Below are 27,750 nucleotides of genomic sequence, written 5' to 3' on the forward strand. Positions count from 1 at the left end.
CACCACCGACGTTACGTTAACCGGTCTATAATTCCCCGGTTTCTCTCTCCCTCCTTTTTTTAAAAAGTGGGGTTACATTAGCCACCCTCCAATCCTCAGGAACTAGTCCAGGATCTAAAGAGTTTTGAAAAATTATCACTAATGCGTCCATTATTTCTTGGGCTACTTCCTTAAGCACTCTGGGATGCAGACCATCTGGCTGTGGGGATTTATCTGCCTTTAATCCCTTCAATTTACCTAACACCACTTCCCTACTAACATGTATTTCGCTCAGTTCCTCCATCTCACTAGACCCTCTGTCCCCTACTATTTCCGGAAGATTATTTCTGTCCTCCTTAGTGAAGACAGAACCAAAGTAATTATTCAATTGGTCTGCCATTTCCTTGTTCCCCATAATCAATTCACCTGTTTCTGACTGTAGGGGACCTACATTTGTCTTTACCAATCTTTTTCTTTTCACATATCTATAAAAGCTTTTACAGTCAGTTTTTATGTTCCCTGCCAGTTTTCTCTCATAATCTTTTTTTCCCCTTCCTAATTAAGCCCTTTGTCCTCCTCTGCTGGACTCTGAATTTCTCCCAGTCCTCAGGTGAGCCGCTTTTTCTGGCTAATTTGTATGCTTCTTCTTTGGAATTGATACTATCTCTAATTTCCCTTGTCAGCCACGGGTGCACTACCTTCCCTGGTTTATTCTTTTGCCAAACTGGGATGAACAATTGTTGTAGTTCATCCATGCGATCTTTAAATGCTTGCCATTGCATATCCACCGTCAACGCTTTAAGTGTCATTTGCCAGTCTATCTTAGGTAATTCACGTCTCATACCTTCAAAGTCACCCCTCTTTAAGTTCAGAACCTTTGTTTCTGAATTAACTATATCACTCTCCATCTTAATGAAGAATTCCCCCATATTATGGTCACTCTTACCCAAGGGGCCTCACATGACAAGATTGCTAACTAACCCTTCCTCATTGCTCAAAACCCAGTCCAGAATGGCCTGTTCTCTAGTTGGTTCCTCGACATGTTGGTTCAGAAAACTATCCTGCATACATTCCAAGAAATCCTCTCCCTCAGCACCCTTACCAATTTGGTTCACCCAATCTATATGTAGATTGAAGTCACCCATTATAACTGCTGCTCCTTTATTGCACACATTTCTAATTTCCTGTTTAATGCCATCCCCAACCTGTGTTGTAACTGCCAGTAAGGAGACGAATCTCAAGGTTGTATAATGTATACACACTTTAATAATAAATGTATTTCGATCTTTGAACTATGTACTGCTGCCGCAAAACAACTTGTCTCACAGCATATTAATCCTGAATCTGATTCTGATTTAGAGACACTTAGAACACAGAACATGATCCCCTCCATGATTCCCATGAGGCAATCTCCATGAGGCACAGGAACAGGCCCTTCGGCCCACAATGTTGTGCTGAACCAATTAAACTAGCAATCAAATGGCAAACTAAACTAATTGCTTCTGCCTACACAATGGCCATATCTGTCATGTGGCAAAAATACCTAACATGAGGGGACATTTAAATGAGATGGGAGGAAAGTATAGGGGGGATGTCAGAGGTAAGTTTTTCTAACACAGAGAGAGTGGTGGGTGCGTGGAACATGCTGCCAGGGGTGGTGGTAGAGGCTGATCCTTGAGGGACATTTAAGAGACTCTTAGATAGGCACATGGGTGATAGACAAATGGAGGTTATGGGTGGGTTAGGTTGATCACAACATGTTGGCACAACATTGTGGGCCTAAGGGCCTGTACTGTGCTCTACCATTCAACGTTCCACACTATTGTGCGAAAGTCTTAACCACATATATATAGCCAGGGTGCCTAAGACTTTTGCACAGCACTGTAGTAATTTTATGTATTGCACTGTACTGCTCCCGCAAAAAAAAATCAAATTTTATGACATACATGAGTGATGATAAACCTGATTCTGATATGTGTCTCTATTGTGGATTGAGAGTGGGAAGGGGGCAGGGAGAGGGGAATCACGGTTGGGAAAAGGGGAAGGGAGAGGGGAATCATGGTTGGGAAAAGGGGAAGGGAGAGGGGAATCATGGTTGGGAAAAGGGGAAGGGAGAGGGAAATTATGGTTGGGAAAAGGGGAAGGGAGCCTGGGAGAGGCAGGATACACCTGGAGACTACGTGACAGACAGGCTCAGGGCAGAAGACTCTGTCCTCAATAGGGGTGATGGGCTTAAATAAATAAGAAGCAACTCTTAGGCACATAGATGAAAGAAAAATAGACGGTCATGTGGAAAGGAAGGGTTAGATTGATCTTAGAGTAGGTTGAAAGGTCAGCACAAAATTGAGGGCCGAAGGGCCTGCACTGTGCTGTGAAGTTCTATGTTCTATATTTTGATGGGACACATGTGACCTCATGGTCAAGGGGTGACCTCTGGCCAGTAAAGAGGTTCTGGTATAAAATGCAGAATGTAAGCTGGAGATATGAGACACCAGGCCATTCCTGAGCCAGGAGTTCTTCTGTAGACCTTTAGTAGGATCTCCATGGCCTTTTCCTGAATGGCATCTCTCTAATTCCACAGGTACGGAACAGCAAAGTGAGTGGCTACTGCTTAGACCAAGGGTCAGAGGATGATGACAGGGCGATTCTCTACCCGTGCCATGGAATGACATCTCAGGTAGGACCACCCCCCTTGTGGCTTCTGACCATGTGTCAAATTGGATGTCCACCACAGATCTGGGTGAAGCTATTAACGGACCTGGAGAGACTTGGACCTCCATCAATCTTTACAAACTGCTGGCCAGGCATCAAAGCACTCATGAGTTTTAACTGATCAACGTTCAAGAGACACAGTGACATACAGCGCTTCAGCCCATCTTGCCCATGTTGACCAGGCTCAGTCCCATTCGTCTGGCCTGCTCTGAGCTTCGTGCCTATAGGCTCTGCAGTGTCTACTCCATTAGGGGCTGAACTGAGGCCAAGGCTGTGGGCCTGCTCCAGCTGCTTCAGGTTTCGTGGCTGAGGAGTCACTTTCATTCTAAATTCTCTTTACTTACTTTTATTGTTTGCACGATTTGGGTGTTTTTCTCTCTCTGCGCATTGGGTGTTCGTTGATTTTTTTCTTGTTATGGGTTCTTCTGGGTTTCTTGCTTTGTGGCTGCCTGTAAGGAGACAAATCTCAAGGTTGTATAATATTTCAAAGGTTTCGAAGGTACATCTAACATCAGAGAAATGTATACAATATACATCCTAAAATGCTTTTTCTTCGCAAACATCCACGAAAACAGAGGAGTGCCCCAAAGAATGAATGATAGTTAAATGTTAGAACCCCAAAGCCCCCCCCAGCTCCCCTCTCCCACATATAAGCAGCAGAAAAGCAACAATCCCCCCACCCCCACCAGCAAAAAAATGCATCAGCACCCCCTACTGAGCACTCAAGCGTGCAGCAAAGCATCAGTAAAGACACAGACCTACAGTACTCCAAAGACTACTCGTTCACACAGTATTCAACATACCACAGGCTCTCTCTCTCCCTTATAAGGGAAAAAGGGGTGTCTCAGTGTACCTGTGTACATACTTTGATAATAAATGTACTTTGTACGTTGCTTGGCTCAAATCCTGGACCTGTCTAACTGTCTTTTAGAAGTTATCTGTCATGGTCCGGTCCGTAAAGTCCGCATTCCGGTTCATGGTCTGGTCCATCGACCCTTGCTCCAGGTTTTCCTGTCTACCCTGTTTCTGTTCTTGTTAAGCTCTAATTGAGGCAGCTGATGCTCATTGGGGCTGGCTGCATAAATACCTCCAGAGACCAGGGCGTGGCTGCTGGATTGTTCTTGTCCTTACTCCTTGTATCCCTTCCCCTGCCTTCTGTTTCCTCGCATTGCATTGCCTGAAGTCTTGCCTTGTCTTGCTAATAACTCTTGTCTTGCCTGAAGTTCTTGTCTTGCCTTCCATTGCCTGAAGCCTTGCCTTGTCTTGCTGGTAACTCTCACCTCGTCTTGCCTGAAGTCTTGTCTTGGAGCCACCCTGTACCTAGCTCCCTTTCTGTCCCTTGCCTCCGCCGGGTAAGCCAGGCCATATTGCCGTTACCCTGCAGTTGGTTCTGTCCCTTGCCTCTGTTGGGTAAGTCAGGCCAGATTGCCGTTACCCTGCTGTTGGTTCTGTCCCTTCCTGTCCCTTGCCTCCGTCGGGTTAGCCAGGTCAGATTGTCATTACCCTGCGGTGGGTTCTGTCCCTTCCTGTCCCTTGCCTCCATCGGGTGGAGATCCGCGCCCTGCCCAGGTGATCCGTGCCCTGCCCAGGTGATCAGCACCCTGCCCAGGAGGAGCTTCAAGACCCCAAGCCTCAAGCCTTAAGCCTCAAGCCTCTAGTCTCAAGCCTCAAGCCTCCAGTCTCAAGCCTCACCTCCAGTCTCAAGCCTCGACTCAAGTCTCAAGACTCCAGTCTAGTACGACCTGCCAGCCAAGTCACGTCCTTACCTAGTTCTGGGGTCCGAGCCAGAGGCAAGACCCAGGTTCGGGGTCCTTGCCCAGTCTCTGGCTCGGAGTCCAAGCCCTGGCTCCCTAGCTCTCTTGGCCAGTTCTGTTCCGGGTTCCTGGTTTTCGTGTCCAGGCCCTAGCCCTCACCCTGTATCCTAGTACTTCAGTATCTGTGTCTTGCACTTGGGTCAGTTCCCAGCCACCACCTTATGACAGTTAACATTGTACCTGCCCCAACCACTACTTCTGGCAGCTCAATCCACAGAGATAGCACCCTCAAATTCCCCTCAAGTGTCTATTAAATATTCTCTCCTCACTTTAAACCTGTGTCTTCTGATTGTTGGTTGTCCAATCCTGGTAAAAAGGACTGGACGCATTCACCCTATCTACACCCCTCTGTAAGATCAATGATTCAATGGTTCCATTTAATATCAGAGATTGTCTACAGTATACAACCTGACATTCTTACTCTTCACAGACACATCAGCAAAACAGAGAAAAACCCTCAAAGAATGAATGACAGAAATGTTAGAACCCCAAAGCCTCCCTCCCCTCCCACGCACAAGCAGCATCAAAGCAACAAGCCCCCCCCTCCCCACCTGCTTCAACAGAACCCTCAGCCCCCACCACCCACCGTGCAAGCAGCAGTGAAGCCCCAAAGAGACCATGATCTGGAGTCCATCAGAAACTACTGTCCATCTCAACACTTGGACATCTCAGACAGGCTCTGTCATAACGAGGGACAGAGAGGTATCACTCCAGCCACAGCCGGAGGGGAGGCCCACTGCTTGCCGTTTCCATGTTACCGTCTGCAGCGTCGCTGACTTCAACAGCAGTGAATGCTGTTCTCTCGATTTTCTGATCTCCCGTGACGACGACACCAGCGAGGAACCCGGGTCATTCACAGGGCTGCAGAACAGCATCCCAAAGGCACGCACCTTCCAGGCCGCTCCTGGAGATATTGAAAACGCCAGGCTGTTCGGCAAGCTCCAAAGACTGAGAACCCGCTGCCATAAAGAACTGCAGTTTGAGTGCAGCTACTGATCACGGACTCCAACATTTCTTTAACAAGGAAAGAAGAGACATTAGAGAGAAGAATTCAAAACTGTTTTACAGATGAACTGGCGCGAGAGATCAGTCACTCATTTCAAAGAATCAAAGTACATTTATTATCAAAGTATGTGAGCAGTATACAAACCCTGAGACTTGTCTTCCCACAGACAGCCACAAAACCAAGAAAACCATGGAACCCATTCAAATAAAAACACCAAACACCAAACGTGCAAAAAAAAACCCAAATAAATCACGTAAGCAGCAAGAAAACCGAACAAGTAACACCACAGAATATTAAACATCAAACTGCAGCATCTTTGAAACAGTCCAGGACTGTTCAGTTCAATTCAGTTCAACGTAGTGCTGTATCGTTCGCTGACCGCAGGCCGCAGAGCCAGTCCGCCCCGATCAAAATCGTGCAAAATAGCAACAAAAAAAAGGAGTAACCAGAAACACATCATAACATGAACTGCAGAGTTCTCTAAACGAGGCTCTTCCATCTTCTACGCTGCAATGAATGAAGTCCAAACCTGCCCAACCTCCTCCTATAGTCAATCGTCAGAATCCTGGCCACATCCTTGTAAAATGCCCCACAGTAGCATAATGGTTAGCGCAATGCTATTACAGCTCAAGGCGTTGGAGTTTGAAGTTCAATCCCAGAGTCCTTTGTAAGGAGTTTGTGCATCCTTCCCATGGAATGCATGGGTTTTCCTCCGAGTGTTCCGGTTTCCTCCCACAGTCCAAAGATATACCAGTTAGTAGGGTAATTGGAATTGGTCATTGTAAATTGTCTGTAATTAGGCTAGAGTTAAATCGAAGGTTGCTGGGTGGCGTGACTCGGAGGTCTGGGAGGACCTATTCCACGCCATATCTCCAAATCAATAAATAAATAAAAGCACAAGAGATTTTGTAGATGTTTGAAGTCCAGAGCAACACATGCAAAATGCTGGAGGAACTCAGCAGGTCAGGCAGCTTCTATGGAGCAGAATAAACAGCTGAGGTTTCGGGCTGAGACCCTTCATCAGGACTGGATAGTAGGGGGAATAAGAAGATGGGAGGAGGGTGAGGAGGGCAAGCTAGAAGGTGATAGGTGGGACCAGGTGAGGGGGAAAGTAGGTGAGGGGTGAAGGGGCTGATGAAGTAAGAAGCTGGGAGGTGATAGGTAAAAGACTGAAGAAGAAGGGATCTGATAGGAGAGGAGAGTGGACCATGGGAGAGAGGGACGCAGGAGGGACACCAGGGGGTGATGATCAGCAGATGAGCAGAAGGGAGGGTTGAGAGGGGACCCAGAGTGGAGAATGGAAAAAGAGAGAGGGGGGAGGGGGAGAGAAATTGCTGAAAATTGGAGAAATCAATATTTGTGCCATCATTTTGGAAGCTACCCAAACAGTATATATAAGGAGTTGCGCCCCCAGCCTGAGAGTGTCTTGTCATGGCAGTAGAAGAGGCCATGGACTGATATGTCTTTGTAAATTATTTTGGCACTCTTTCCAGTTATTCAGTCATGTGATCATGGTGGTGTAATCTGCAATGTGGATAGTCGGTACTTCAGGGGGTTTGAACTGTTGGAGAGTAATCAATTATTTATGCGTGATGTATGGACATCACTGGTGATGTCAGCATGAGAGCGGAAAGGTAGCATAGTGGTTAGCAGGTTGGTTTACAGTACCAGTGACCCAGGTTCAATTCCCACCTTCGCCTGTAAGGAATTTGTACATTCTCCACAAGACCACGTGGGTTTCCTCCCACAGTTCAAAGAGGTACCGGTTAGTAGGTTAATTGGTCATCGTAATTTGTCCCATGATCAGGCTTGGGTTGCTGGGCAGCACAGCTCAAGGGCCGGAAGGGCGCTATTCTGTGCTGTACCTCAAAAAATAAATAAGTGGCTTTTTAAAGATTAGCTTTATTTGTCACATGTATCAAACCATGCAGTGAAATGCGTAGTTTGCATCAAATCAAATCAGCAAAGATATGCTGGGGCAGCCCACAAGTTATCGCCACATCTCTAGTACCAATATAACACGCCCACAGCACACTGACCCTCACCAGTATGTCTTTGCACTGTGGGAGGAAGCACACGTAGTCACAGGGAGGACATGCAAACACATTACAGACAGAGGTGGGAATTGAACCTGGGTCACTGGCGCAGTAACAGCATTACGCTATCACCCCCCTGCCCCCTTCATTTATTGCCCATCTGTAACCTGAGGGGCCAGTTCACAGTTGACCAGATTGGGGGACCGCTTCGTCGAGCACCTCCACTCCGTCCGCCACAACAGACAGGATCTCCTGGTAGCCACCCACTTCAACTCTGCTTCCCACTCCCATTCAGATATGTCCATACATGGCCTCCTCTACTGCCATGATGAGGCTAAACTCAGGTTGGAGGAACAACACCTCATATACCATCTAGGCAGTCTCCAGCCCCTTGGTATGAATATAGAATTCTCCAACTTTCAGTAATTCCCTCCCCCTCCCTTCCTCTATCCCTATTTCACTCTACCCCCTCCCCCAGATCCCTCATGGTTCCGCCTCCTCCTTCTACTACCCATTGTTTTCAGGGCTATGACATCAATGCTTCCCCTCCCCCACCCCTTTGTCTTTCAAATTACTGGTCTTTTCAACTGAAGCTACAAGCATTCTTCAAATCCTTCCCCATCTTTCATTCTTCAGTCCTGACGAAGAGTTCCGGCCCGAAACATCGACTCATCATTTCTGACTGATGCTGCCCGACCTGCTGAGTTCATCCACCGTACTGAAAGTGTTGCTTTGATCTTTTACAGCATCTGCAGAATTTTTTGTGTTCGCAGTTGACCAGATTGTTGGGTCTGCAGCTGAGACAGTGTAGGGACAGAGTATTCACCTTTGAAGAACAATAATGCACCATATGGATTGTTTTAAATCCAGAATTATTTAATGATTTAATTTACATTTCCCAGTTGCCTTGGTGAGGTTTAAACTCCTGATCAATGGCCCAATGTCTGACTACTGATCACGTAATGTAACCTTTGTTCCACTGTCCTCTGTGGGAGCAGAAATACGATAAATCCATCACCGCTCTTACATCGCCGCATTGTGCTGTAACCATCTTTCATTACACTTTCCACTTACTCACCGCAAACCATGACCCCCCCGGGAGAATGGGCTGTCAGCGGGATATTGTGCACTGTCCATTTACGCACGCAGGCAGTCCCCACGCCAAAGCAGAGATTGGATTCCGAGTCTATCATAGGTAAAGCCCTCCCCACCATTGAGCACATCTACAAGAAAGCAGTATCCATATCATATCCATATCAGGGACTCTTCCCCCCAACACCACCCAGGACATAATCTCTTCTCACAGCTGCCATCGGGAAGGAGGTACAGGAGCCTCAGGACTAAGGAACAGTTATCACCCCTCAACCATCAGGTTCCTGAACCATGGGGGTTAACTTCACTCAACTTCACGTGCCCAACTCTGATTACCGACTCTGCAACCCATGCTCTCAACAATAGTTGTTACTTATTTATATATTATTATTATTAGTTTTTAATTTTGTATTTGCACTATTTGTCTTTTGCACACTGGTTGCTTGGCTTTGTAGTTTTACATTGAGTCTATTGTGTTGCTTTGTATTTACAAGAAAATTAATGTATGAGTGAGATACAGGACTGTACAAAAGTCTTAGGCACATATGTATACTTAGTGTGCCTAAGACTTTAGCACAGTATTGTATTTGTCAACGTGGAGTGGAGTGAGTTTGTAATTTGGCACAAGCAAAGGATGTTGGGATTGGCGAGGGTGGAGCGCCGCGGGAGGGGTGTGGGACAGGTGGCAGAGAAGGAGTGCCAGCGATAGAGGTGGGGTGTGGGTGCAGGCTCACGCAGCCCTGAGACACCAGGCAAGGTCATTTGAAGCAGTACAGTGGAATACATAAAATTACTACAGTACTGTGCAAAAGTCTTAGGCACCCTAGCGACATATATGTGTACCTGAGAGTTTCGCATAGGACCGTATGCTCTGTGTTTGTGATAGTCAGCATGTCTCCAGGGTTTGAGGGGTCGCCTTCTGTGCCAGTGACTCTATACTGAAACCATAATCCTCGCGTTTGACGGCAGGGTAATAATGGGACTTGTGTCCCCTCTGCAATGCAGTCACTGTTGCAGTCTCCTGAAATGCACCACACCCCAGTGATGCCACTGAGACCATGAATGATCGCCGAGCTATCTAGTGTAGCCCAGCCCTTCACAGTAGCAGCGACCACCGTCAGTGAGTAGTTTGGTATGTTCTTCCATGACAGAGTGGCCTTCCCCTGGGTGCTCCCGCGTGGCATAGCATTAGTAAGCGAGCACACTGCGTTGGCGCCAGGAGCATGGCGACACTTGTGGGCTGCCCCCCGGCACATCCAGGATTTACGATTCGAGATACATGTGCGTACAGCGAAATGCGTCACTTGCGTCAACAGCAAACTCAACCTGATGAGGTGCCGGGGGCAGCCAGAAAGTGTCACCGCGCATTCCGGCACCAACTTAGCATACCCACAATGCTCGGCAGAACAACACAGACACAACAAGCAACAAATCAACAACAGCAAAATAAGCAACCCACACAAATTGCTGGGGGAGCTCAGCAGGTCAGGCAGCATCCATGGGAATGAATAAACAGTCCACCTTTTGGGCCAAGACCCTTCATAAGGATTGAGATGGAAGGGGGAAGACACTAGAATAAAAAGGTGAGGCAAAGGGATGGAGGCTGGCTGGGGTGAGGGGAAGTGATGGAGGCTGGCCTCATAAATCAAAGTATTGGGTACAGGAGTTGGGATGTTATGTTGAAAATATTTAAGACATTGGTGAGGCCTTATTTGGAATATTATGTACAGCTCTGGTCACCTACCTACAGGAAGCCAGGTGGGTGAGAAAGGTCAAGGGGGCTGGAGAGGAGAGTGGACCATTGCAGAAAGGGAAGGAGGAGGGGACCTTTTCCTCCCTCCCTCCCTCCCTCCCTTGGACTGTGTTGGTCATTGATGCAAAATATCCCATTTCACTATATTATTTAATTTTTTGACATACCTTTGACAAATAAAGCTAATATTTATTCTTTCTTTTACATCACTGTCTGATCTGTGTATTAAAACTTAGCTTCTTTCACACAGAGAAGGGACCGTGAGGAGACGTTTACCCCCCAAATCAATAATCTAAATCGTAAACACTCCCTCCTGACAGTGGACTTGCAAACACTTTTACAGGTTGCAGAACGTTCCAGAAACCCACTGCTCCTTGTTGCTGGTTTACCATGAAATGCATAATTCCTGAATCCACCTACATTCCCTTAGATCTAATACAAATGCGGGTTGTATAAATAGATCCTTGTCAGTCAGATTCTTTTAAAATATTGAAGTGTAGGCACAGATTAAGCCAAGTAGATTAAGTGTTGAATATTTATGGCTGTGGAGCTCTCTGTGGCTTCAGAGTGATTAATGTCCATTGGTTTAAATCTCAGATTCACCGATCAGCATGCTTGGCTACGAATACTTGTCAGAGGATCTTCTCGGAACTCTCTGTTAATCTGAGTGGATTTCCTCTTTTATCTGTAGATTACAGCAAAGCTCCCGATTGTGTCATGAAATGTAGAGGAGACTTGACCCAGAAGCAGAGTAGCACAGACGATTTAGCAGTAAACAGTATCTTAATAATTGACTGCAAAAACACAAGCCACAATCAATTGCCTGTAAAGCCACTGGCAGTTAGGGTAGCAGTGACGATCCTCCATCTCTGGTGGTGTTCAGGGCTTCCTTCATCATGTCAGTAGCTTCCTCTCAGTTTTCACTACTGTCAGTCATGCAAGTCCCAGGAGGAGACTCAGGAATACCATTGCACTCAGGTAAAGGAATTCTTCATTGCTGTTCCTGTAACAATTTTGTTTTACCAGTCAGGGTTATTAGCCCTGAGTTGAACACCCGAACCTGGAGGACCGGTGGACCAGTCTTAGTCTGGCCTCTACTGTTTAACCTGTTTGGCATGGGTGACCCTACCAAGAGCCAAAGCATGAAGCCCTGACTCCAGCCAACGTAGCTCTCCAGGTCATTGAGGCACGCAAACCTCTAAACCATGACAAGGTTGTGGTCCTCTTGAAGGAACAAGCCATGAGGGGCCACAAAACAGGAGAGAACAGATACTTAACTTTACGAGGACCCAGGGTAACTGAAGGCCGGGAGCAACTGGTTGAGGCTGGCTAGTTCGATGGGTGAATAAGGATTGTGGATTATAAACACAAGAGATTCTGCAGTTGCTGGAAATCCAGATCAACACACACAAAATGCTGGAAAAGTCAAGGGATGTTGGAGGGGGGGGGAAGACGGCGGCGTGACACAGTGCGTGCGGCCGCTCTGAAATGATATTGTATGCGTTAACTAGGGGCCGTGCACAATCCTGAGTTGATGGAGACTGACATGAGAAGCACAGAGGAACACCTGGAGAAACTTCTGAAATACTCGCTTCGCTGCCGCTGCTACTGTGCAATCGAGAACCTCCGGAGGGGAAGGCCCCAAATCCTCGGCTTTGCCTATTGCCTGTTGCCGGGGCCGGGATCGAAGCGCTTGGCAGGGATGGTGCTCGGTGCTCGGTGTCAGAGGGCTGGATGGAGGCTCGAAGTTTTCGGACAGACTCAAGAGTCGGCTGTGGTCGGGTGCTCCCAGGATGCTGCATCGGCAAGTTTGCAGCGCTGGAAGCTCATGGCAGGGAGAGGTTTTTTCTCTTCTTTCTACTGTCTGCGTGATATGATGGGACTTTCGAGAGACTTTGAGACTTTTTTTTACCATGCCATGGTCTGTTCTTCATCAAATTACAGTATTGCTTTGCACTGATGTAACTATATGTTATAATTATGTGGTTTTTGTCAGTTCTTCAGTCAGTTCGTCTTGTGTTTCTGTGATATCATTCTGGAGGAACGTTGTATCATTTCTTAATGCATGCATTACTAAATGACAATAAAAGAGGACTGTGTGTCCTCTTAATCTATAATCTAATCTAAAAGTCAGGCAGCTTCGATGGAAATGAATAAACAGTCGACAGTTCAGGCTGAGACCCTTCTTTAAGACAGCAAAGGGGAAGATACCAGAATAAAAAGGTGGGACGAGGGGAAGGAGACTAGCTGGAAGGTGATAGTGAAGCCAGGTGGGTGGGAAAGGTAAAGGGCAGGAGAAGAAGGAATCCGATAGGAGAGGAAAGTGGACCATGGGAGAAAGGGAAGAAGGAAGGGCACCAGGGGGAGGTGTGAAGATATAAAAGGCCAGAGTGGGGAATAGAAGGAGAGGGGACGAGGAGGCAAACAGTTTATTACCGGAAGGAGAAATCGATATTTGTGCCATCAGATTGGAGGCTACCCAGTCAGAATATGCAATGCTCCTCCAACCTGAGGTGACCTCATTGCGGCACGAGGTTAGGCTATGGACTGACATGTTGGAATGGGAATGCGAGTCAGAATTAAAATATTGGCCATTGGGAAGTTCCGCTTTTGGCAGGTGGAGCGAAGTGGCTCCCCAATTTACATCGGGTCTCACCAGCGTAGAGGAGGCCGCATCAGGAGCATCAGCAGATTCGCAGGTGAAGTGTTGCAAAGATCATGGATGTGAGCTGGGTTTAAATAGGCTGCAGGTGCTGAGTTGGAAACAAGTGGCAGTTGACTCCCGTTAGCTGGGTGGAGACTGGGAAGTTCCTGACACTGAGATCTGTTGCTCTGACGGATCTTAGAAGTTACTGCAAGCTGTTCCCTTATCAAAATGGCCCTGAACTCTGAAGGTGTTCAGGAGGTGGGGGAGGTTTTGGAAAGTGCGAGGAAACTGGAGCACCTGGAGGAAAAACAAACAAGAGAAACTCTGCAGATGCTGCAAATCCAAGCAACGCACACAAAACACTGAAGGAACTCAGCAGGTCAGGCAGCATCTATGGAAAAGAATAAACATTTCAGGCCAAGTTCCTTCATCAGGACTGGAGAAAAAGATGAGGTCAGAGTAAGAAGGTGAGGGGAGGGGAGGAGGAAGTATAAGGTGAGAGGTGATGGGTGGAACCTGTAGAGGGGGATGGAGTGAAGTAAAGTGCTGGGAAATTAGGTGGTGAAGGAGATACAGGGCTGGAGAAGGGGGTATCTGATAGGAGAGGTCAGAAGACCATGGAAGAAAGGGTAGGGCGAGGAGCACCAGAGGGAGGTGTTAGGCAGGTAAGGAGATAAGGTGAGAGAGGGAAATGGGAATGGGAATGGTGGGGGGAAATTACTGGAAGTTCAAGGAATTGATGTTCATTCAATCAGGTTGGAGGCTATCCCAGATGGAATATAAGGAGTTGCTCCTCCAACTTGAGTGTGGCCTCATCGCGGCAGCAGAGGAAGCCATGGACTGACATTTTGGAATGAGAATGGGAAATAGAATTGAAATGGGTGGCCACCGGGAGATCCTGCTTTTTCTGGCGGATGAAGCATAGGTGATCAGCGAAGGGCTTTCCGATCTTGAGGAACCCCATGTAGTCACGGGTAGAACAAATAAAGTCATTACAAACGGTGGCAGGGGAATGGGAATCCTATCACTGCGCCGTAAGATGTCACAGTAACTGCTACCCTACCGTGGTGCCCCATTCCAATCCAAAATTAAAACTGACAAAATCAATTTCCAACTGGATAGATTTAGCACGCCATCCTTGATCTGTTAAATTGATTTCATCAAGGTAATGAACGCTGAGACCTGGCCCATGAGATACTGGAAAGCACGTTTATCATTATTCCTGATTGCTCGCAGTGCTGAGACTCTGAGATAGTCAGTGAATGATTGGCTGTGGATATTACCACGGTTAGAGATAGAATATTGAACAAGTGTCTTTAAAATTCATGAGTCTGTTTATTCATTAAACATAAAAACAGAATGGAGGGAGGACAAGGCCGGAGTAACACACACAAAACACGGGAGGAACTCAGCAGGTCAGGCAGCACCTATGGAAATGAATAAACAGTCGGCACTTCAGGCTCGGTCCCTTCTTCAGGACTGGAAAAGAAGGGGAATATGCCAGAATAAAAAACTGGGGGATGGGAAGGAGGCTAGCTTGAAGGTGATAGGTGAAGCCAGGGAGGTGGGAAAGGTAAAGGGCAGGAGAAGAAAGAATCTGATAAGAGAGGAGAGTGGACCATAGAGGAAAGGGATAGAGGAGGGGTCCCGGGGGAAATGATAGGCAGGTGAGAAGAAGTGGGTGAGAGGGGTGGGATTTGTTTACCAGAAGAAGAAATCGATACTCATGCCATCAGGTTGAAGGCTACCCAGACTGAATATAAAGTATTGCTCCTTCACCCTGAGGGTGCCTTCATCTTGGCATAAGAGGAGGCCATGGATGAACGTGTTGGAATGGAAATGGGAATCGGAATTAAAATGTAGGGCCATCGGGAAGTTCCACTTGTGGCAGATGGTGCAGTTGTGTTCAACAAAGCAGTTTGCCCTCCCACCCCAATTTATGACAGGTCTCACCAATGGGAGGCCACAACCAGGAGCACCACACGCAACAGACAATCCCGGCAGATTTGCAGGTGAGGTGTTGCTTCACCTGCAAGGACTGTTTGGGATCCAGAATGGAAGTGAGGGAGGCCATTCAGTCCCTCACGTTAACCAACTATCTCAGCACTGGTGGATTCTGATATTTTTAAAACCAGGTTCTTTCAGAAGTCAGGAAAGAGGTACAAAACCTGTTGCTTCATAATTGATTTATTTAGTGTTAGTAGACATGAGGAGGCATTTCTTTACCCAGAGAGTGGTGAATCTGTGGAATTCCTTGTCACAGGTGGCTGTGGAGGCCAAGTCTTTGGGTATATTTCAGACCATAAGACCACAAGATATAGGAGCAGAATTAGGCCATTTGGCCCATCACATTTGCTCCACATTTCATCATAGATCCATAGTCCCTCTCAACCCCAGTCTCCTGCCTTCTCCCTGTATCCCTTCATGCCCTGACTAATCAAGAATCTTTATCTTTGTCTTAAATATACCCAGTGACCTGGCTTCCAGGGCTACCTATGGCAACAAATTACACAGATCCACCACACTCTGGCTAAAGAAATTCCTCCTCTTTTCCATTCTAAAAGGATGCCCTTGAATTTGGAGGCTGTGTCCTCTGGTCTTAGATTGCCCCACCATGGGAAACATCCTCTCCACATCCACGATATCAAGGCTTTTTAATATTTGATAGGTTTCATTAAGGTCATTCCCTCATTCTTCAGAATTCCAGAGAATAGAGGCCCAGAACCATCAAACACTCACATGACAAGTGTTTCATTCCCGGAATCATTTTCATGAACCTCCTTTGAATCATCTTCAATGTAAGCACATGCTTTCTTTGATAAGGGGCCAAAACTGCTCACAATATTCCAAGTGAGGCTTCAGCAGTACTTTATATCATTTCAACATTATATCCTAGCAATAGTTTACCAGTTTTATCTCCATGAACATAAAACTGACTTTTATCTTTTAAACATTGATTTTCAATTGGATAAGTTAAAAGCAGATAGTATTTCATTTTAATTTCAACACATTTTTATATAAAGCAGGATCTGGAGCCAAAGCATATTTTTGGTCTAATTGTCTCAACTGATTGGCTAATTCAATTCTCTCCTTATTAGCTTTTTCCTTAACACTTGCGGTAAAAGAAATAATTTGTGCTCCAATATAAGCCTTAAAATCATCCCATAAAATAAGACTAGAAGTCTCTTCTAGCATATTCTCTTCAAAAAAAAGAGTAATTTGTCTCTCCAAAAATGTTTTAAAATCCTTATCAGATAACAGAGTTGGATTAAAACACCAGAATCTGTTTATTCAGGAGACACCCAGAAGACTTAAGATAAAAACACAGAAGCATGATCTGAAACAGCAATTTCTTTATAGTCACAGGATCTAACTAATGGAATCAATTGGCTATCAACAAAAAAAAATCAATCCTGGAATACGTATGATGAACATGAGAAAAAAACGAGCACTCTCTATCTGTTGGATGCAAAAAGCGCCAAACATCAACAATATCACATTTCATTAGAAAAGATTGGATAAAGGAGGTGGATCTACTACATGTCAATCATTTAGGAGAAGAACGATCTAAAACAGGATCTAAACAACAGTTGAAGTCTCCTACTAAAACCAAAGAATATAACTTAAATCTGGTAAAGGTGAAAAAAAACATTCAAAAAAGCCTGGATCATCTATATTCGGGGTATACAAATTAGCAAAAACCATTAATTTATTATCTAATTTCCCTGAGACTATAAAAAAACGCCCATTGGTATCAGATATTACATTATGTTGAACAAAAGAAACTGAATTGTGTATAAGAATTAAAACTCCTCTTGCCTTAGCCTGAAAGGAGGAATGGAAAGACAAACCCTTCCAACGGCTGAAAAGACATAAATTATCACATTTACGAACATGTTTTTCTTGTAAAAAAATAATTGAGACATTCAATTTCTTAATATAATTAAATATCTTAATACGTTTCACAGGATGGTTTAATCCTTTCACTTTAAAACTAAATAAATTTAAAATATGGTCCATTTTAAATATTGCTTAAAGCAGTGGTCCCCAACCACCAGGCCGCAAAGCATGTGCTACCGGCCCGTGAGGTAAGGATATGAGTCAACTGCACCTTTCCTCATTCCCTGTCACGCCTACTGTTGAACTTGAACGCACGCGAGGTCATTACCCACACGAGGACATCAGTTGGTCATTAACCTACAACTACTCGATGAGTAGAAAACAAACGTCGCTTGGGAGTTTCTTTGAAAGAGGTGGTAGGGGACATAAAAGGCCTAACGTTGATGATAACGCAGAGACAGCCGAGGCTGAGACTGCAAAAAAAGAAAGCTTCCTTTAACAGAAAATACGACGAGTCGTACATAAAATATGGCTTTATTGTGACCGGTGACTCGCATGCTCCAAGTCCCCTGTGTGTGATACGTGGAGACAAGCTGTCTAATGAGGCAATGAAGCCCTCAAAACTGCTTCGGAACCTTGAGTCCATGCACTCTGCACTTAAAGACAAACCTGTTGAGTTTTTTGAGTGGAAAAAAGGTGAGCAAGCGAGACAGAAACAAGTGCTAGAGCCACCACCTCCACAAATGCTGCTGCTCTGAGAGCGTCGTACTTAGTGGCTAGCCGTATTGCTAAGGCTAAGAAGCCTTTCACTGTTGGTGAAGAATTGATTCTGCCTGCTGCCAAGGACATGTGCCGTGAACTGTTGGGAGAAGCTGCAGCTAACAAGATGGCACAGGTTTCTCTTTCAGCTACCACAGTTTCAAGGGGAATCGATGACATCGAAGTACAGCTGTTGGAACGGCTGAACGAGACTGGTTTCACTACCCTAGTCAAAGAGGATGCTCCTGAACGTCAGTCTACACACTGTGTCACACACAGGGAAATGCTGGCTAGCCGAAAAATGTCACCTGATCTTAACAGCGTATTGAGTGATGTTGTTGAAGTTATCAATCACATCAAAGCAAAAGCTCTTAACTCACGACTGTTTGAGCAGCTTTGCGAGGAAATGGATGCAGAGCACAAACGCTTCTCTTACACACTGAAGTCAGGTGGCTATCAAGGGGGGGAGCCCTGGCCAGGGTTTTTGAGTTAAGAGAGCAGCTACAGAGATTTCTTTCAGGAACAAAGTCACCACTGGCAGCACACTTAAGTGACGAGGAGGGGATAGCAAAACTCACTTATCTGTGTGACATCTTCAACCTGCTCAATGAACTCAATTTGTCACTTCAGGGGAGAATGACAACTGTCTTCAAGTTAGCAGATAAAGTGTCTGCTTTCACAGCCAAACTGGAACTGTGGGGACGGTGAGTGGACAGGGGCATATTTGACATGTTCCCAACATTAGCTGGGAATTTGGGGGAGACTGAGGCTCACAGCTGGTGCGTGAACACCTATCCTCGCTGTCGACAGAATTCAAGTATTACTTCCCAACCGCAAATGACCCAAGACGTGCAAAGGAATGGGTCTGTGACCCATTTGTGAATGTCCCCGGTGAATCATCCACGTCAGCGCAGGAAGAAGATCAACTCCTTGAGCCTGCAAATGACAGTGGGCTGAAAAGTATGTTTGACATAACATCTCTGCCGGCATTCTGGATCAAAGTCAAGGCTGAATATCCTGAGACAGCCACAAAAGCACTGAAAACGTTGCTTCCATTTCCAACATCATATCTCTGCAAAGTGGAGTTTTCTGCAATGAATGCAATGAAAACTAAATTTGCAAAATAGACTGGACATAAGGAACCCCCTTATGACTTATAATTGAATTATCACTATATTCATGCGAGGAAAATATGCACTGTGTGTTTAATATTAAATTTGTAAGATAAACCCTTTTAGAAACAAAATTGAGTGTATTAACCACTGGTAAGTGACTTATAGAAACATAGAAACATAGAAACATAGAAAATAGGTGCAGGAGTAGGCCATTCGGCCCTTCGAGCCTGCACCGCCATTTATTATGATCATGGCTGATCATCCAACTCAGAACCCCGCCCTAGCCTTCCCTCCATACCCCCTGACCCCCGTAGCCACAAGGGCCATATCTAACTCCCTCTTAAATATAGCCAATGAACTGGCCTCAACTGTTTCCTGTGGCAGAGAATTCCACAGATTCACCACTCTCTGTGTGAAGAAGTTTTTCCTAATCTCGGTCCTAAAAGGCTTCCCCTCTATCCTCAAACGGTGGCCCCTCGTTCTGGACTTCCCCAACATCGGGAACAATCTTCCTGCATCTAGCCTGTCCAATCCCTTTAGGATCTTATACGTTTCAATCAGATCCCCCCTCAATCTTCTAAATTCCAACGAGTACAAGCCCAGTTCATCCAGTCTTTCTTCATATGAAAGTCCTGCCATCCCAGGAATCAATCTGGTGAACCTTCTTTGTACTCCTTCTATGGCAAAGATGTCTTTCCTCAGATTAGGGGACCAAAACTGCACACAATACTCCAGGTGTGGACACAATACTCCAGGTTGACTTATCACCTATATTTCAGTTGTGATTAACACCTCCCCCGGTCGGCCAGTCTGCAAGAATATTGTCAATATTAAACCGGTCCGTGGTGCAAAAAAGGTTGGGGGCCCCTAGCTTAAAGGAGATGTTTGAATAAAAACCGCTGGAATATATATTAAATCCAAACAATGAGCTTTAAGAAAAAGTAACCAAGCAACAAATGAAGCTAAGGGAACCAAACAGCTGATAACCACCTCCCACCCCCCGCCCAAAGAGAGAAAATCAACCAAAGGGCAGTCGACAGCTAAACCAACCATCCCTCCCAAAACAATCTACTGGCTGAGCTCCAAAAGAAAAATTTTTCAAGGCAAAACTGCATTCCAACAAGACATAACAGAAAAAGAGAGCAAAATTAAACATATTAAAAAAACCTCATTTAAAAATTATAGTATAAAAATATTAGAAAGATATATGAAAATTCAAAACATATTAACTTTAAAAGTATTAACTCAAAGAAAACTTACTAATATTAAATCCTTAATTTTCTAAACAAGGAAATAAAAGTACAAAAAAAATTAGATCGGAAAGTATACCAGAAGTAAAGAAAAACAATTGTTCATAAAAGAAAGTAATAAACAGTTAGACTGTTGATTCTAAAAAAAGGATCCATCAAGCAGACACAACATAAATTTGTGTAAAGAGTTATTGAACAGTTAATCTTCTGAGGTTGATTCGGCACTCAAGAAATCCTGTAACTCTTCGGTCGAGCGAAACTATCTCTGAGAGCCATTTTTCAAAATAATTCTAAGATGAGCAGGGTATCGAAGAGAGGGTTTAAAACCTTTACTATACAGCTCAGGCATTACTTTTTTAAACTTGAAGTGTTCATTCAACAGCTCGGGTGAAAAATCTTCCACAATTCTGAACTTCTGGTCTTCATAATCAATCATACCTTTCCGACGAGCTTCATGAATTAAAAGTTCCTTTGTTTCAAAGTTGTGAAGACAAATTATCACTGAGCAGGGTCGAACTCCCAGAGCAGGTCTTGGTTCAGGTGATCTGTGATGTGAGCTCGGTCTATTTTAGGTGGAGATTTTAAAATATTCGGAAATAAATTAGCCAGAAGGTTTGCAAAAAATTCCGAAGGCTGATTGCCTTCCAATGGCTCTTTAAAACCCAGAATATGTAGATTATTTCTTCTGTTTCTATTTTCTAAGTCGATAACCTTCTGTCTTAATATTCCATTAACCTTTAACTGTTTATCACAGATCTGTTCCAGGTCATCAATCTTCAAGTTGAACATTGACAAAATATCTTTGTTCTCTGTTATCCGTTTATCATGTTCACTGAAAGTTTTTTGAATAGAATCCAATTTTCCATCCATCTGTTTAAATTCAGCACTGAGTTGCTGTAACTCCTCCAAAAGTTCACTTTTATGTTGCCAAAGTGTCACCAAAATAGATTTCAAAGTTACTGGAGGGTCCTCTTCTCTTTTAGTAGTTTTAGCACAACTCGTTATAAAGCAGTATTGCGTTTAAAAGTAAGTTTCCAAAACAATTTGGAAGCAGTTAATTAAAAAGAGTAGGAGCACCTATAAAAGCGCTGCTACTCTATCAACAGCCAGTTGGGAAGCCCCCGAGTTCACTCAACCTATTCTCATAAGGCACGTTCCCCAATCCAGGCAACATCCTTGTAAATCTCCTCTGCACCGTTTCTATGGTTTCCACATCCTTCCTGTAGTGAGGCGACCAGAACTGAGCACGGTTCTCCAAGTGGGGTCTGACCAGGGTCCTATATAGCTGCAATATTACCTCTCAGCTCTTAAACTCAATCCCAAGATTGATGAAGGCCAATGCATCATATGCCTTCTTAACCACAGAGTCAACCTGCGTAGCATCTTTGAGTGTCCTATGGACTCGGACCCCAAGATCCCTCTGATCCTCCACACTGCCAAGAGTCTTACCATTAATGCTATATTCTGCCATCATATTTGACCTACCAAAATGAACCACCTCACACTTATATGGGTTGAACTCCATCTGCCACTTCTCAGCCCAGTTTTGCATCCCATCAATGTCCTGTTGTAACCTCTGACAGCCCTCCACACTATCCACAACACCTCCAACCTTTGTGTCATCAGCAAATTTACTCACCCATCCCTTCACTTCCTCATCCAGGTCATTTATAAAAATCACAAAGAGTAGGGGTCCCAGAACAGATCCTTGAGGCACACCACTGGTCACCGACCTCCATGCAGAATATGACCCATCTACAACCACTCTTTGCCTTCTGTGGGCAAGCCAATTCTGGATCCACAAAGCAATGTCCCCTTGGATCCCATGCCTCCTTACTTTCTCAATAAGCCTTGCATGGGGTACCTTATCAAATGCCTTGCTAAAATCTATATACACTACATCTATGGCTCTACCTTCATCAATGAGTTTAGTCACATCCTCAAAAAATTCAATCAGGTTCGTAAAGCACGACCTGCCTTTAACAAAGCCATGCTGACTACTTTTAATCACATTATGCCTCTCCAAATGTTCATAAATCTTGCCTCTCAGGATCTTCTCCATCAACTTACCAACCACTGAAGTAAGGCTCACTGGCCTATAACTTCCTGGGCTATCTCTACTCCCTTTCTTGAATAAGGGAACAACATCTACAACCCTCCAGTCCTCCAGAACCTCTCCTGTCCTCATTGGTGATGCAAAGATCATTAGCAGAGGCTCAGCAATCTCCTCCCTCGCTTCCCACAGTAGCCTGAGGTATATCCCGTCTGGTCCCGGTGACTTATCCAACTTGATGCTTTCCAAAAACTCCAGCCCATCCTCTTTCTTAATATCTATCTACATTCTCAAACTTTTCAGTCCACTGCAAATCATCCCTACAAATGGCAAGATCCTTTTCCGTAGTGAATATGGAAGCAAAGTATTCATTAAGTACCTCCACTATTTCCCCCGGTTCCATACACACTTTTCCACTGTCACACTTGATTGGTCCTATTCTCTCACGTCTTATCCTCTTGCTCTTCACATACTTGTAGAATGCCTTGGGGTTTTCCTTAATCCTGTCCACCAATGCTTTCTCCTGGCCCCTTCTGGCTCTCCTAATTTCATTCTTAAACTCCTTCCTGCTAGCCTTAAAATCTTCTACTTTCCTATCATTACCTAGTTTTTTGAACCTTTCGTAAGTTCTTCTTTTCTTCTTAACTAGATCTACAGCAGCCTTTGTACATCACAGGTCTTGTACCCTACCATCCTTTCCATGTCTCATTGGAATGTACCTACTCAGAACCCCACACAAATATCCCCTGAATGTTTGCCACATTTCTTCCGTACGTTTCCCTGAGAACATCTGTTTCCAATTTACGCTTCCAATTTCTTGCCTGGTAGCCTCATATTTCCCCTTACTCCAATTAAACCTTTCCCTAACTTGTCTGTTCCTATCCATCTCCAATGCTATGGTAAAGGAGATAGAATTGTGATCACTATCTCCAAAATGCTCTCCCACTGAGAGACCTGACACCTGATCAGGTTCATTTCCCAATACTAGATCAAGTACAGCCTCTCCTCTTGCCTTTAGAGTCTCTCTTCTTTGGGTTGTATACTGCACCTACTGAATTGCTCCCCGAAATTCTGGCCATTGCTGCTGTGTTGTCATCCCTGCCAATGTTCTTTTCCAATCATTTCTGGTCAGCTCGTCTCTCATGCCTCTGTAATTCCTTTTACTCCACTGGAATACTGATACATCTGACTTTCAGCTTCTCCTTCTCAAATTGAAGGGTGAATTCTATCATATTATAATAATTTATCTCTAAGGGTTCCTTTACCTTGAGCTCTCTAATCAATTCTGGTTCATTGTACAACATCCAATCCAGAATAGCTGATCCTCTAGTGGGCCCAACCATGAGCTGCTCTATAAAGCCATCGCAAAGCCATTGTAGAAATTTCCCCCTCTTGGGGATCTAGCACCAACCTGACTTTCTCAATTTACCTGCATATTGAAATCCCCCATGACGATTGTAATATTGCTCTTTTTCATGCATTTTCTATCTCCCATTGTAATTTGTAGACATCATCCTTACTACTGTTTAGAGGTCTGTATACAAGTCTTATCAGGGTCTTTTTACCCTTCTCAAACAAGAGCATATCTGCAGGTGCTTGAAATCCAAGCAACACACACAAAATGCTGGAGTAACTCAGCAGGCCAGGCAGCATCTATGGAAAAGAGCAGGACTGGAGAAAAATATACGAGGAGTAGGTTTAAAAGGTGGGGGGGGGGAGAGGAGGGAGAAATACAAGGTGATAGGTGAAACAGGGCAGGGGAGGGGTGAAGTAAATAGCTAGGAAATTGACAGGTGAAAGAGATGCAGGGCTGGAGAAGGGGGAATCTAATAGGAGAGGTTAAAGGCCATGGAAGATAGAAAAGAGGGAGGAGCACCAGAACGAGGCAATGGATAGCAAGGAGATAAGGTGAGAGAGGGAAAAGGGGAAGGGGAGAGGTGAAGGAGAGGAGGGGCCATTACCAGAAAATTGAGAAGTCAATGTTCATGCCATCAAGTTGGAGGCTAGCCAGACAGAATATAAGGTGTTGTTCCTCCAACCTGAGTGTGGTCATGGATGGACATATCAGCATGGGAATGGGAAGTGGAATTAAAATGGGTGGCCACTGGGAGATGCTGCTTCTTTTGGAGCGCAGGTGCTTGGCGAGGCAGTCACCCAATCTACATCGGGTCTCACCGATTATACAGGAGGTCACACCGGGAGTACTAGCCATAGTAGGTGACCCCAACAGACTCAGAGGTGAAGTGGCGCCTCACCTGGAAGGACTGTTTGGGGTCCTGAATGGTAGTGAGGGAGGAGGTGTAGGGGCAGGTGTAGCATATGTTCCACTTACAAGGGTAAGTGCCAGGAGGGAGATCAGTGGGGAGGGACGAATGGACATGGGAGTCACGTAGGGAGCGATCCCTGCGGAAAGTAGAAAGTGTGGAGGAGGGAAAGATGTGCTTGGAGGTGGGATCCCATTGGAGGTGGAGGAAGTTCTGGAGAATTCCCTGATAGGGTGGCGGGATGATGGGTTGAGATCAGATGTGCATCAAATGGAAGAAATGCGATTGAGGGCAGTGTTGATGGTGGAGGAAGGGAAGCCCCTTTCTTTGAAAAAGGAGGACATTGCCTTCATTCTGGAATGAAAAGCCTCATCCTGAGAGCAGATCCCCTTTTTACCCTTGCAGTTCCTTAGCTCTATCCACAATGATTCAACACCTTCCAACCCTATGTCACCTCTTTCTAATGATTTGATTTCATTTTTTACCAACAGAGCAACGCCAGCCTCTCTGCCCTCCTGTCCGTCCTTTCGATTCAATGTGTATTATTGGATGCTATAATCTTCTTTCAGTTATAATTCAGAGATGCCTACAATTTCATACCTATCTTAATACAACTGTGCTACAAGTTCATCGACCTTACTCTAGGTACTGAGCACATTCAGATACAACACCTCCAGTCCTGCATTCACCCTTTTCAATTTTGTCCATCTTTTACATTGCAACTCATCCTGATGGCTGCAATTTTGCCCTATCATCAGCCTCTCCTTGCTAGGAGTTTCACTACACATTACCTCTCTTGGACCAACTGCCTCATCTTCAGCACTATCACTTTGCTTCCCATCCCCCTGCCAAATTAGTTCAAACCAATCAGATTTAAGGCAGAGGTTGGAGGATTCCTAATTTGGCAGAGCATGGAGTTCCCAACCTGGGGTCCGAGGACTCCTCAGTTAATGGTAGGAGTCCATGACATAACAAAAGTTGGGAACCCCTAGGTTCCAGGTGAAGGCAGGAGATTGGTGCTGAGAGGGAAATGGTTCAGCCATGGTGAAATGGAGGAGCAGACTCGATGGGCCAAATGGCCTAATTCTGCTTCTTTGTCTTATGGTCTAAACAAAGAAAATAGAAAACGGACAGCGACAGGAGCAGAGGCTAGTAGAAGAGAGAGAGAAGCAAAAGGAAAAGCAGAACAAAGATTAGAAGAGCTTGTGATCAGCTCTTTTTTATGCCCATAGATAAATAGCATTCCATAAGACCATAAGAAATAGGAGAAGAATTAGGCCATTTGGCCCATTGAGTCTGCTTCGCCATTTCATCATTCCTGATCCAAATTTCTCCTCGGCCCCAATCTCCTGCCTTCTCCCTATATCCCTTCATCCCCTGACCAATCAAGAATTTATCCTCTGCCTTAAATATACATAATGTCCTGTCCTTCACAGCTGCCTGTGGCAAAGAATTCCACAGATTCACCACTCTATAGCTAAAGAACTTCCTCCTCTTCTCCTTTCTAAAAGGTCGTCCCTCTATTCTGAGGCTGTGTCCTCTGGTCTTAGACTCTCCCATCATAGGAAACATCCACTCTATCAAGGCCTTTCACCATTCAATAGATTTCAAGGAGATCTCCCCTCATTCTTCTGAATTCTAGTGAATACAGGACCAGAGTCATCAAACGGTCTTCATATGACAAACTACTCAATCCTGAAATCATTTCATGAACCTCTATTGAACCCTCTCCAGTTTCAGCACATGTTTTCTGAGATAAGAGGCCCAAACTGCTCACAATACTCCAAGTGAGGCCTCACCAGTGCTTTATAAAGTCTCAACGTTACATCCTTGCTTTTATATTCTAGAGCTCCTGAAACTAGAACTAACATTGCTTTTGCCTTCCTCACCACAGACTCACCTGCAAATTAGCTTTTAGGGAATCTTGTACAAGCACTGCCAATTCCCTTTGCACCTCACTCTTTTGTATTTTCTCTCCATTCAGAAAATAGTCAACCCTTTCATTTCTTCTACCAAAGTGCATGGCTCTGCACTTCCTGACACTGTACTCCATCTGCCACTTCTTTGCCCATTCTCCTAATCTGTCCGTCCTTCTGTAGCCTCCCTGCTTCCTCAAAGCCACCTGCTCCTCCACCTATCTTCATATCGTCTGCAAACTTTGCAACAAAGCCATCAATTCCATCATCCAAATCATTGACAATAAGATAAAAAGAATTTGTTCCAACTGTAATGTATGGATCCCCCTCCCCATAGCACTACACATTGCTTTGTTGTCTGCACAAGCACCATTGTCTACGCATGTATATTGTTCTCTCTCTCGCTGCAATGTGAATCTCCCGCATGCGTGCTGTCATTTAATCGATATGTAGTTATGCACAGACACCAGAAATTGGCGATGAGGATGAACTTGAATGTCAGAAAATGTCACAAATTGCACCAACAGTTACTGGAGGAAACAGTGAGAGTTAGACTGTACAGAGAAAGCCGTCACAGATGCTAACAAACGCCTGAGTACAGTGCATGGTAATAGTGAAAGGCACACTGAATTTGAAGTGAAAATAACATGGCAATGGCTTCCACCAGGAAAGTTGACAAATTTGATAGCGCTAGTGAAGGCTGGGAGTTGCTTATCGAGAGAGTTGGACTGTATTGTAATGTGAACAACGTGGAGGAGCAAAAGAAAGCCCCCACACTTCTTAACTTAATGGGTGCTAGGATATACAGTTTCTTACACAGCCTAGTAACCCCTGAAAATCCAGCAAGCAAGACGCTCGATGAAATTGTTACAATTTTACGAAATCACTTGAGCCCTAAACCACTGGCAATAGCTGAGAGATTTAGATCTTTCAAAAGATGAAAGTCTTTCTGAATACATTGCAGAACTGCACAAACTTTCCCAGTACTGTGACTTTAGAGATGGACTTTCTGATACATTAAGGGACAGGCTTGTATGTGGCATGCATAGTCGAAGCAATCAATAGAGGCTACTATTCGAAAGAGACTGAACCTTAGAACAGGCATTGACCATTGAAATATCATTAGAGACTACAGCAAAGGATACAGCAGAACTATGAAAAAGAGGTTAGAATGTGAAATGCACAAAATGTTCCTGAATGGTGCAAAAAGCCAAAGGTGTTATCAATGCGGCAAATCCTCCCATGATGCAAATGACTGTAGGTTCAAAGAAATAGTTTTCAGAAAATGTCACAGACAAGGTCACATAGAGAGAGTGTGCAAGGCAGATCAAAAGCACAGCCAAGTGAAAAGTCTCAAACACAATACTAAGCAAATGCATAAAGTTACCGAATGTAAAACAGAATCAGACAACATAGAGTCTGACAAAGGTGAACTGTCATGCCTAGAACTGCATAGTATAGCTGAAGCAGATGACAAAACCATCTGGATCACAACAGATGTGTCTTGTGTAAAA

The 27,750-nt window shown here is 44.8% G+C and overlaps 1 protein-coding gene across 3 annotated transcripts in view; it reads left to right on the plus strand.

The window, feature by feature from the left end:
* galnt9 (polypeptide N-acetylgalactosaminyltransferase 9) overlaps positions 1-27,750 on the plus strand; it is a 223,090-nt gene that overhangs the window by 165,340 nt on the left and 30,000 nt on the right. For 2 of the 3 annotated variants that reach the window (XM_063074080.1, XM_063074081.1), the window contains one exon: positions 2,561-2,656. In XM_063074080.1, the coding sequence (XP_062930150.1) occupies positions 2,561-2,656 (96 nt within the window). Of the gene's footprint in view, positions 1-2,560; positions 2,657-11,903; positions 12,544-27,750 lie in introns of those variants that run through there. The other variant, XM_063074082.1, reaches the window with a different exon arrangement.

This window comes from Mobula hypostoma, chromosome 21 (assembly GCF_963921235.1).
Source record: "Mobula hypostoma chromosome 21, sMobHyp1.1, whole genome shotgun sequence".
Classification (NCBI taxonomy): Eukaryota; Metazoa; Chordata; class Chondrichthyes; order Myliobatiformes; family Myliobatidae; genus Mobula; species Mobula hypostoma.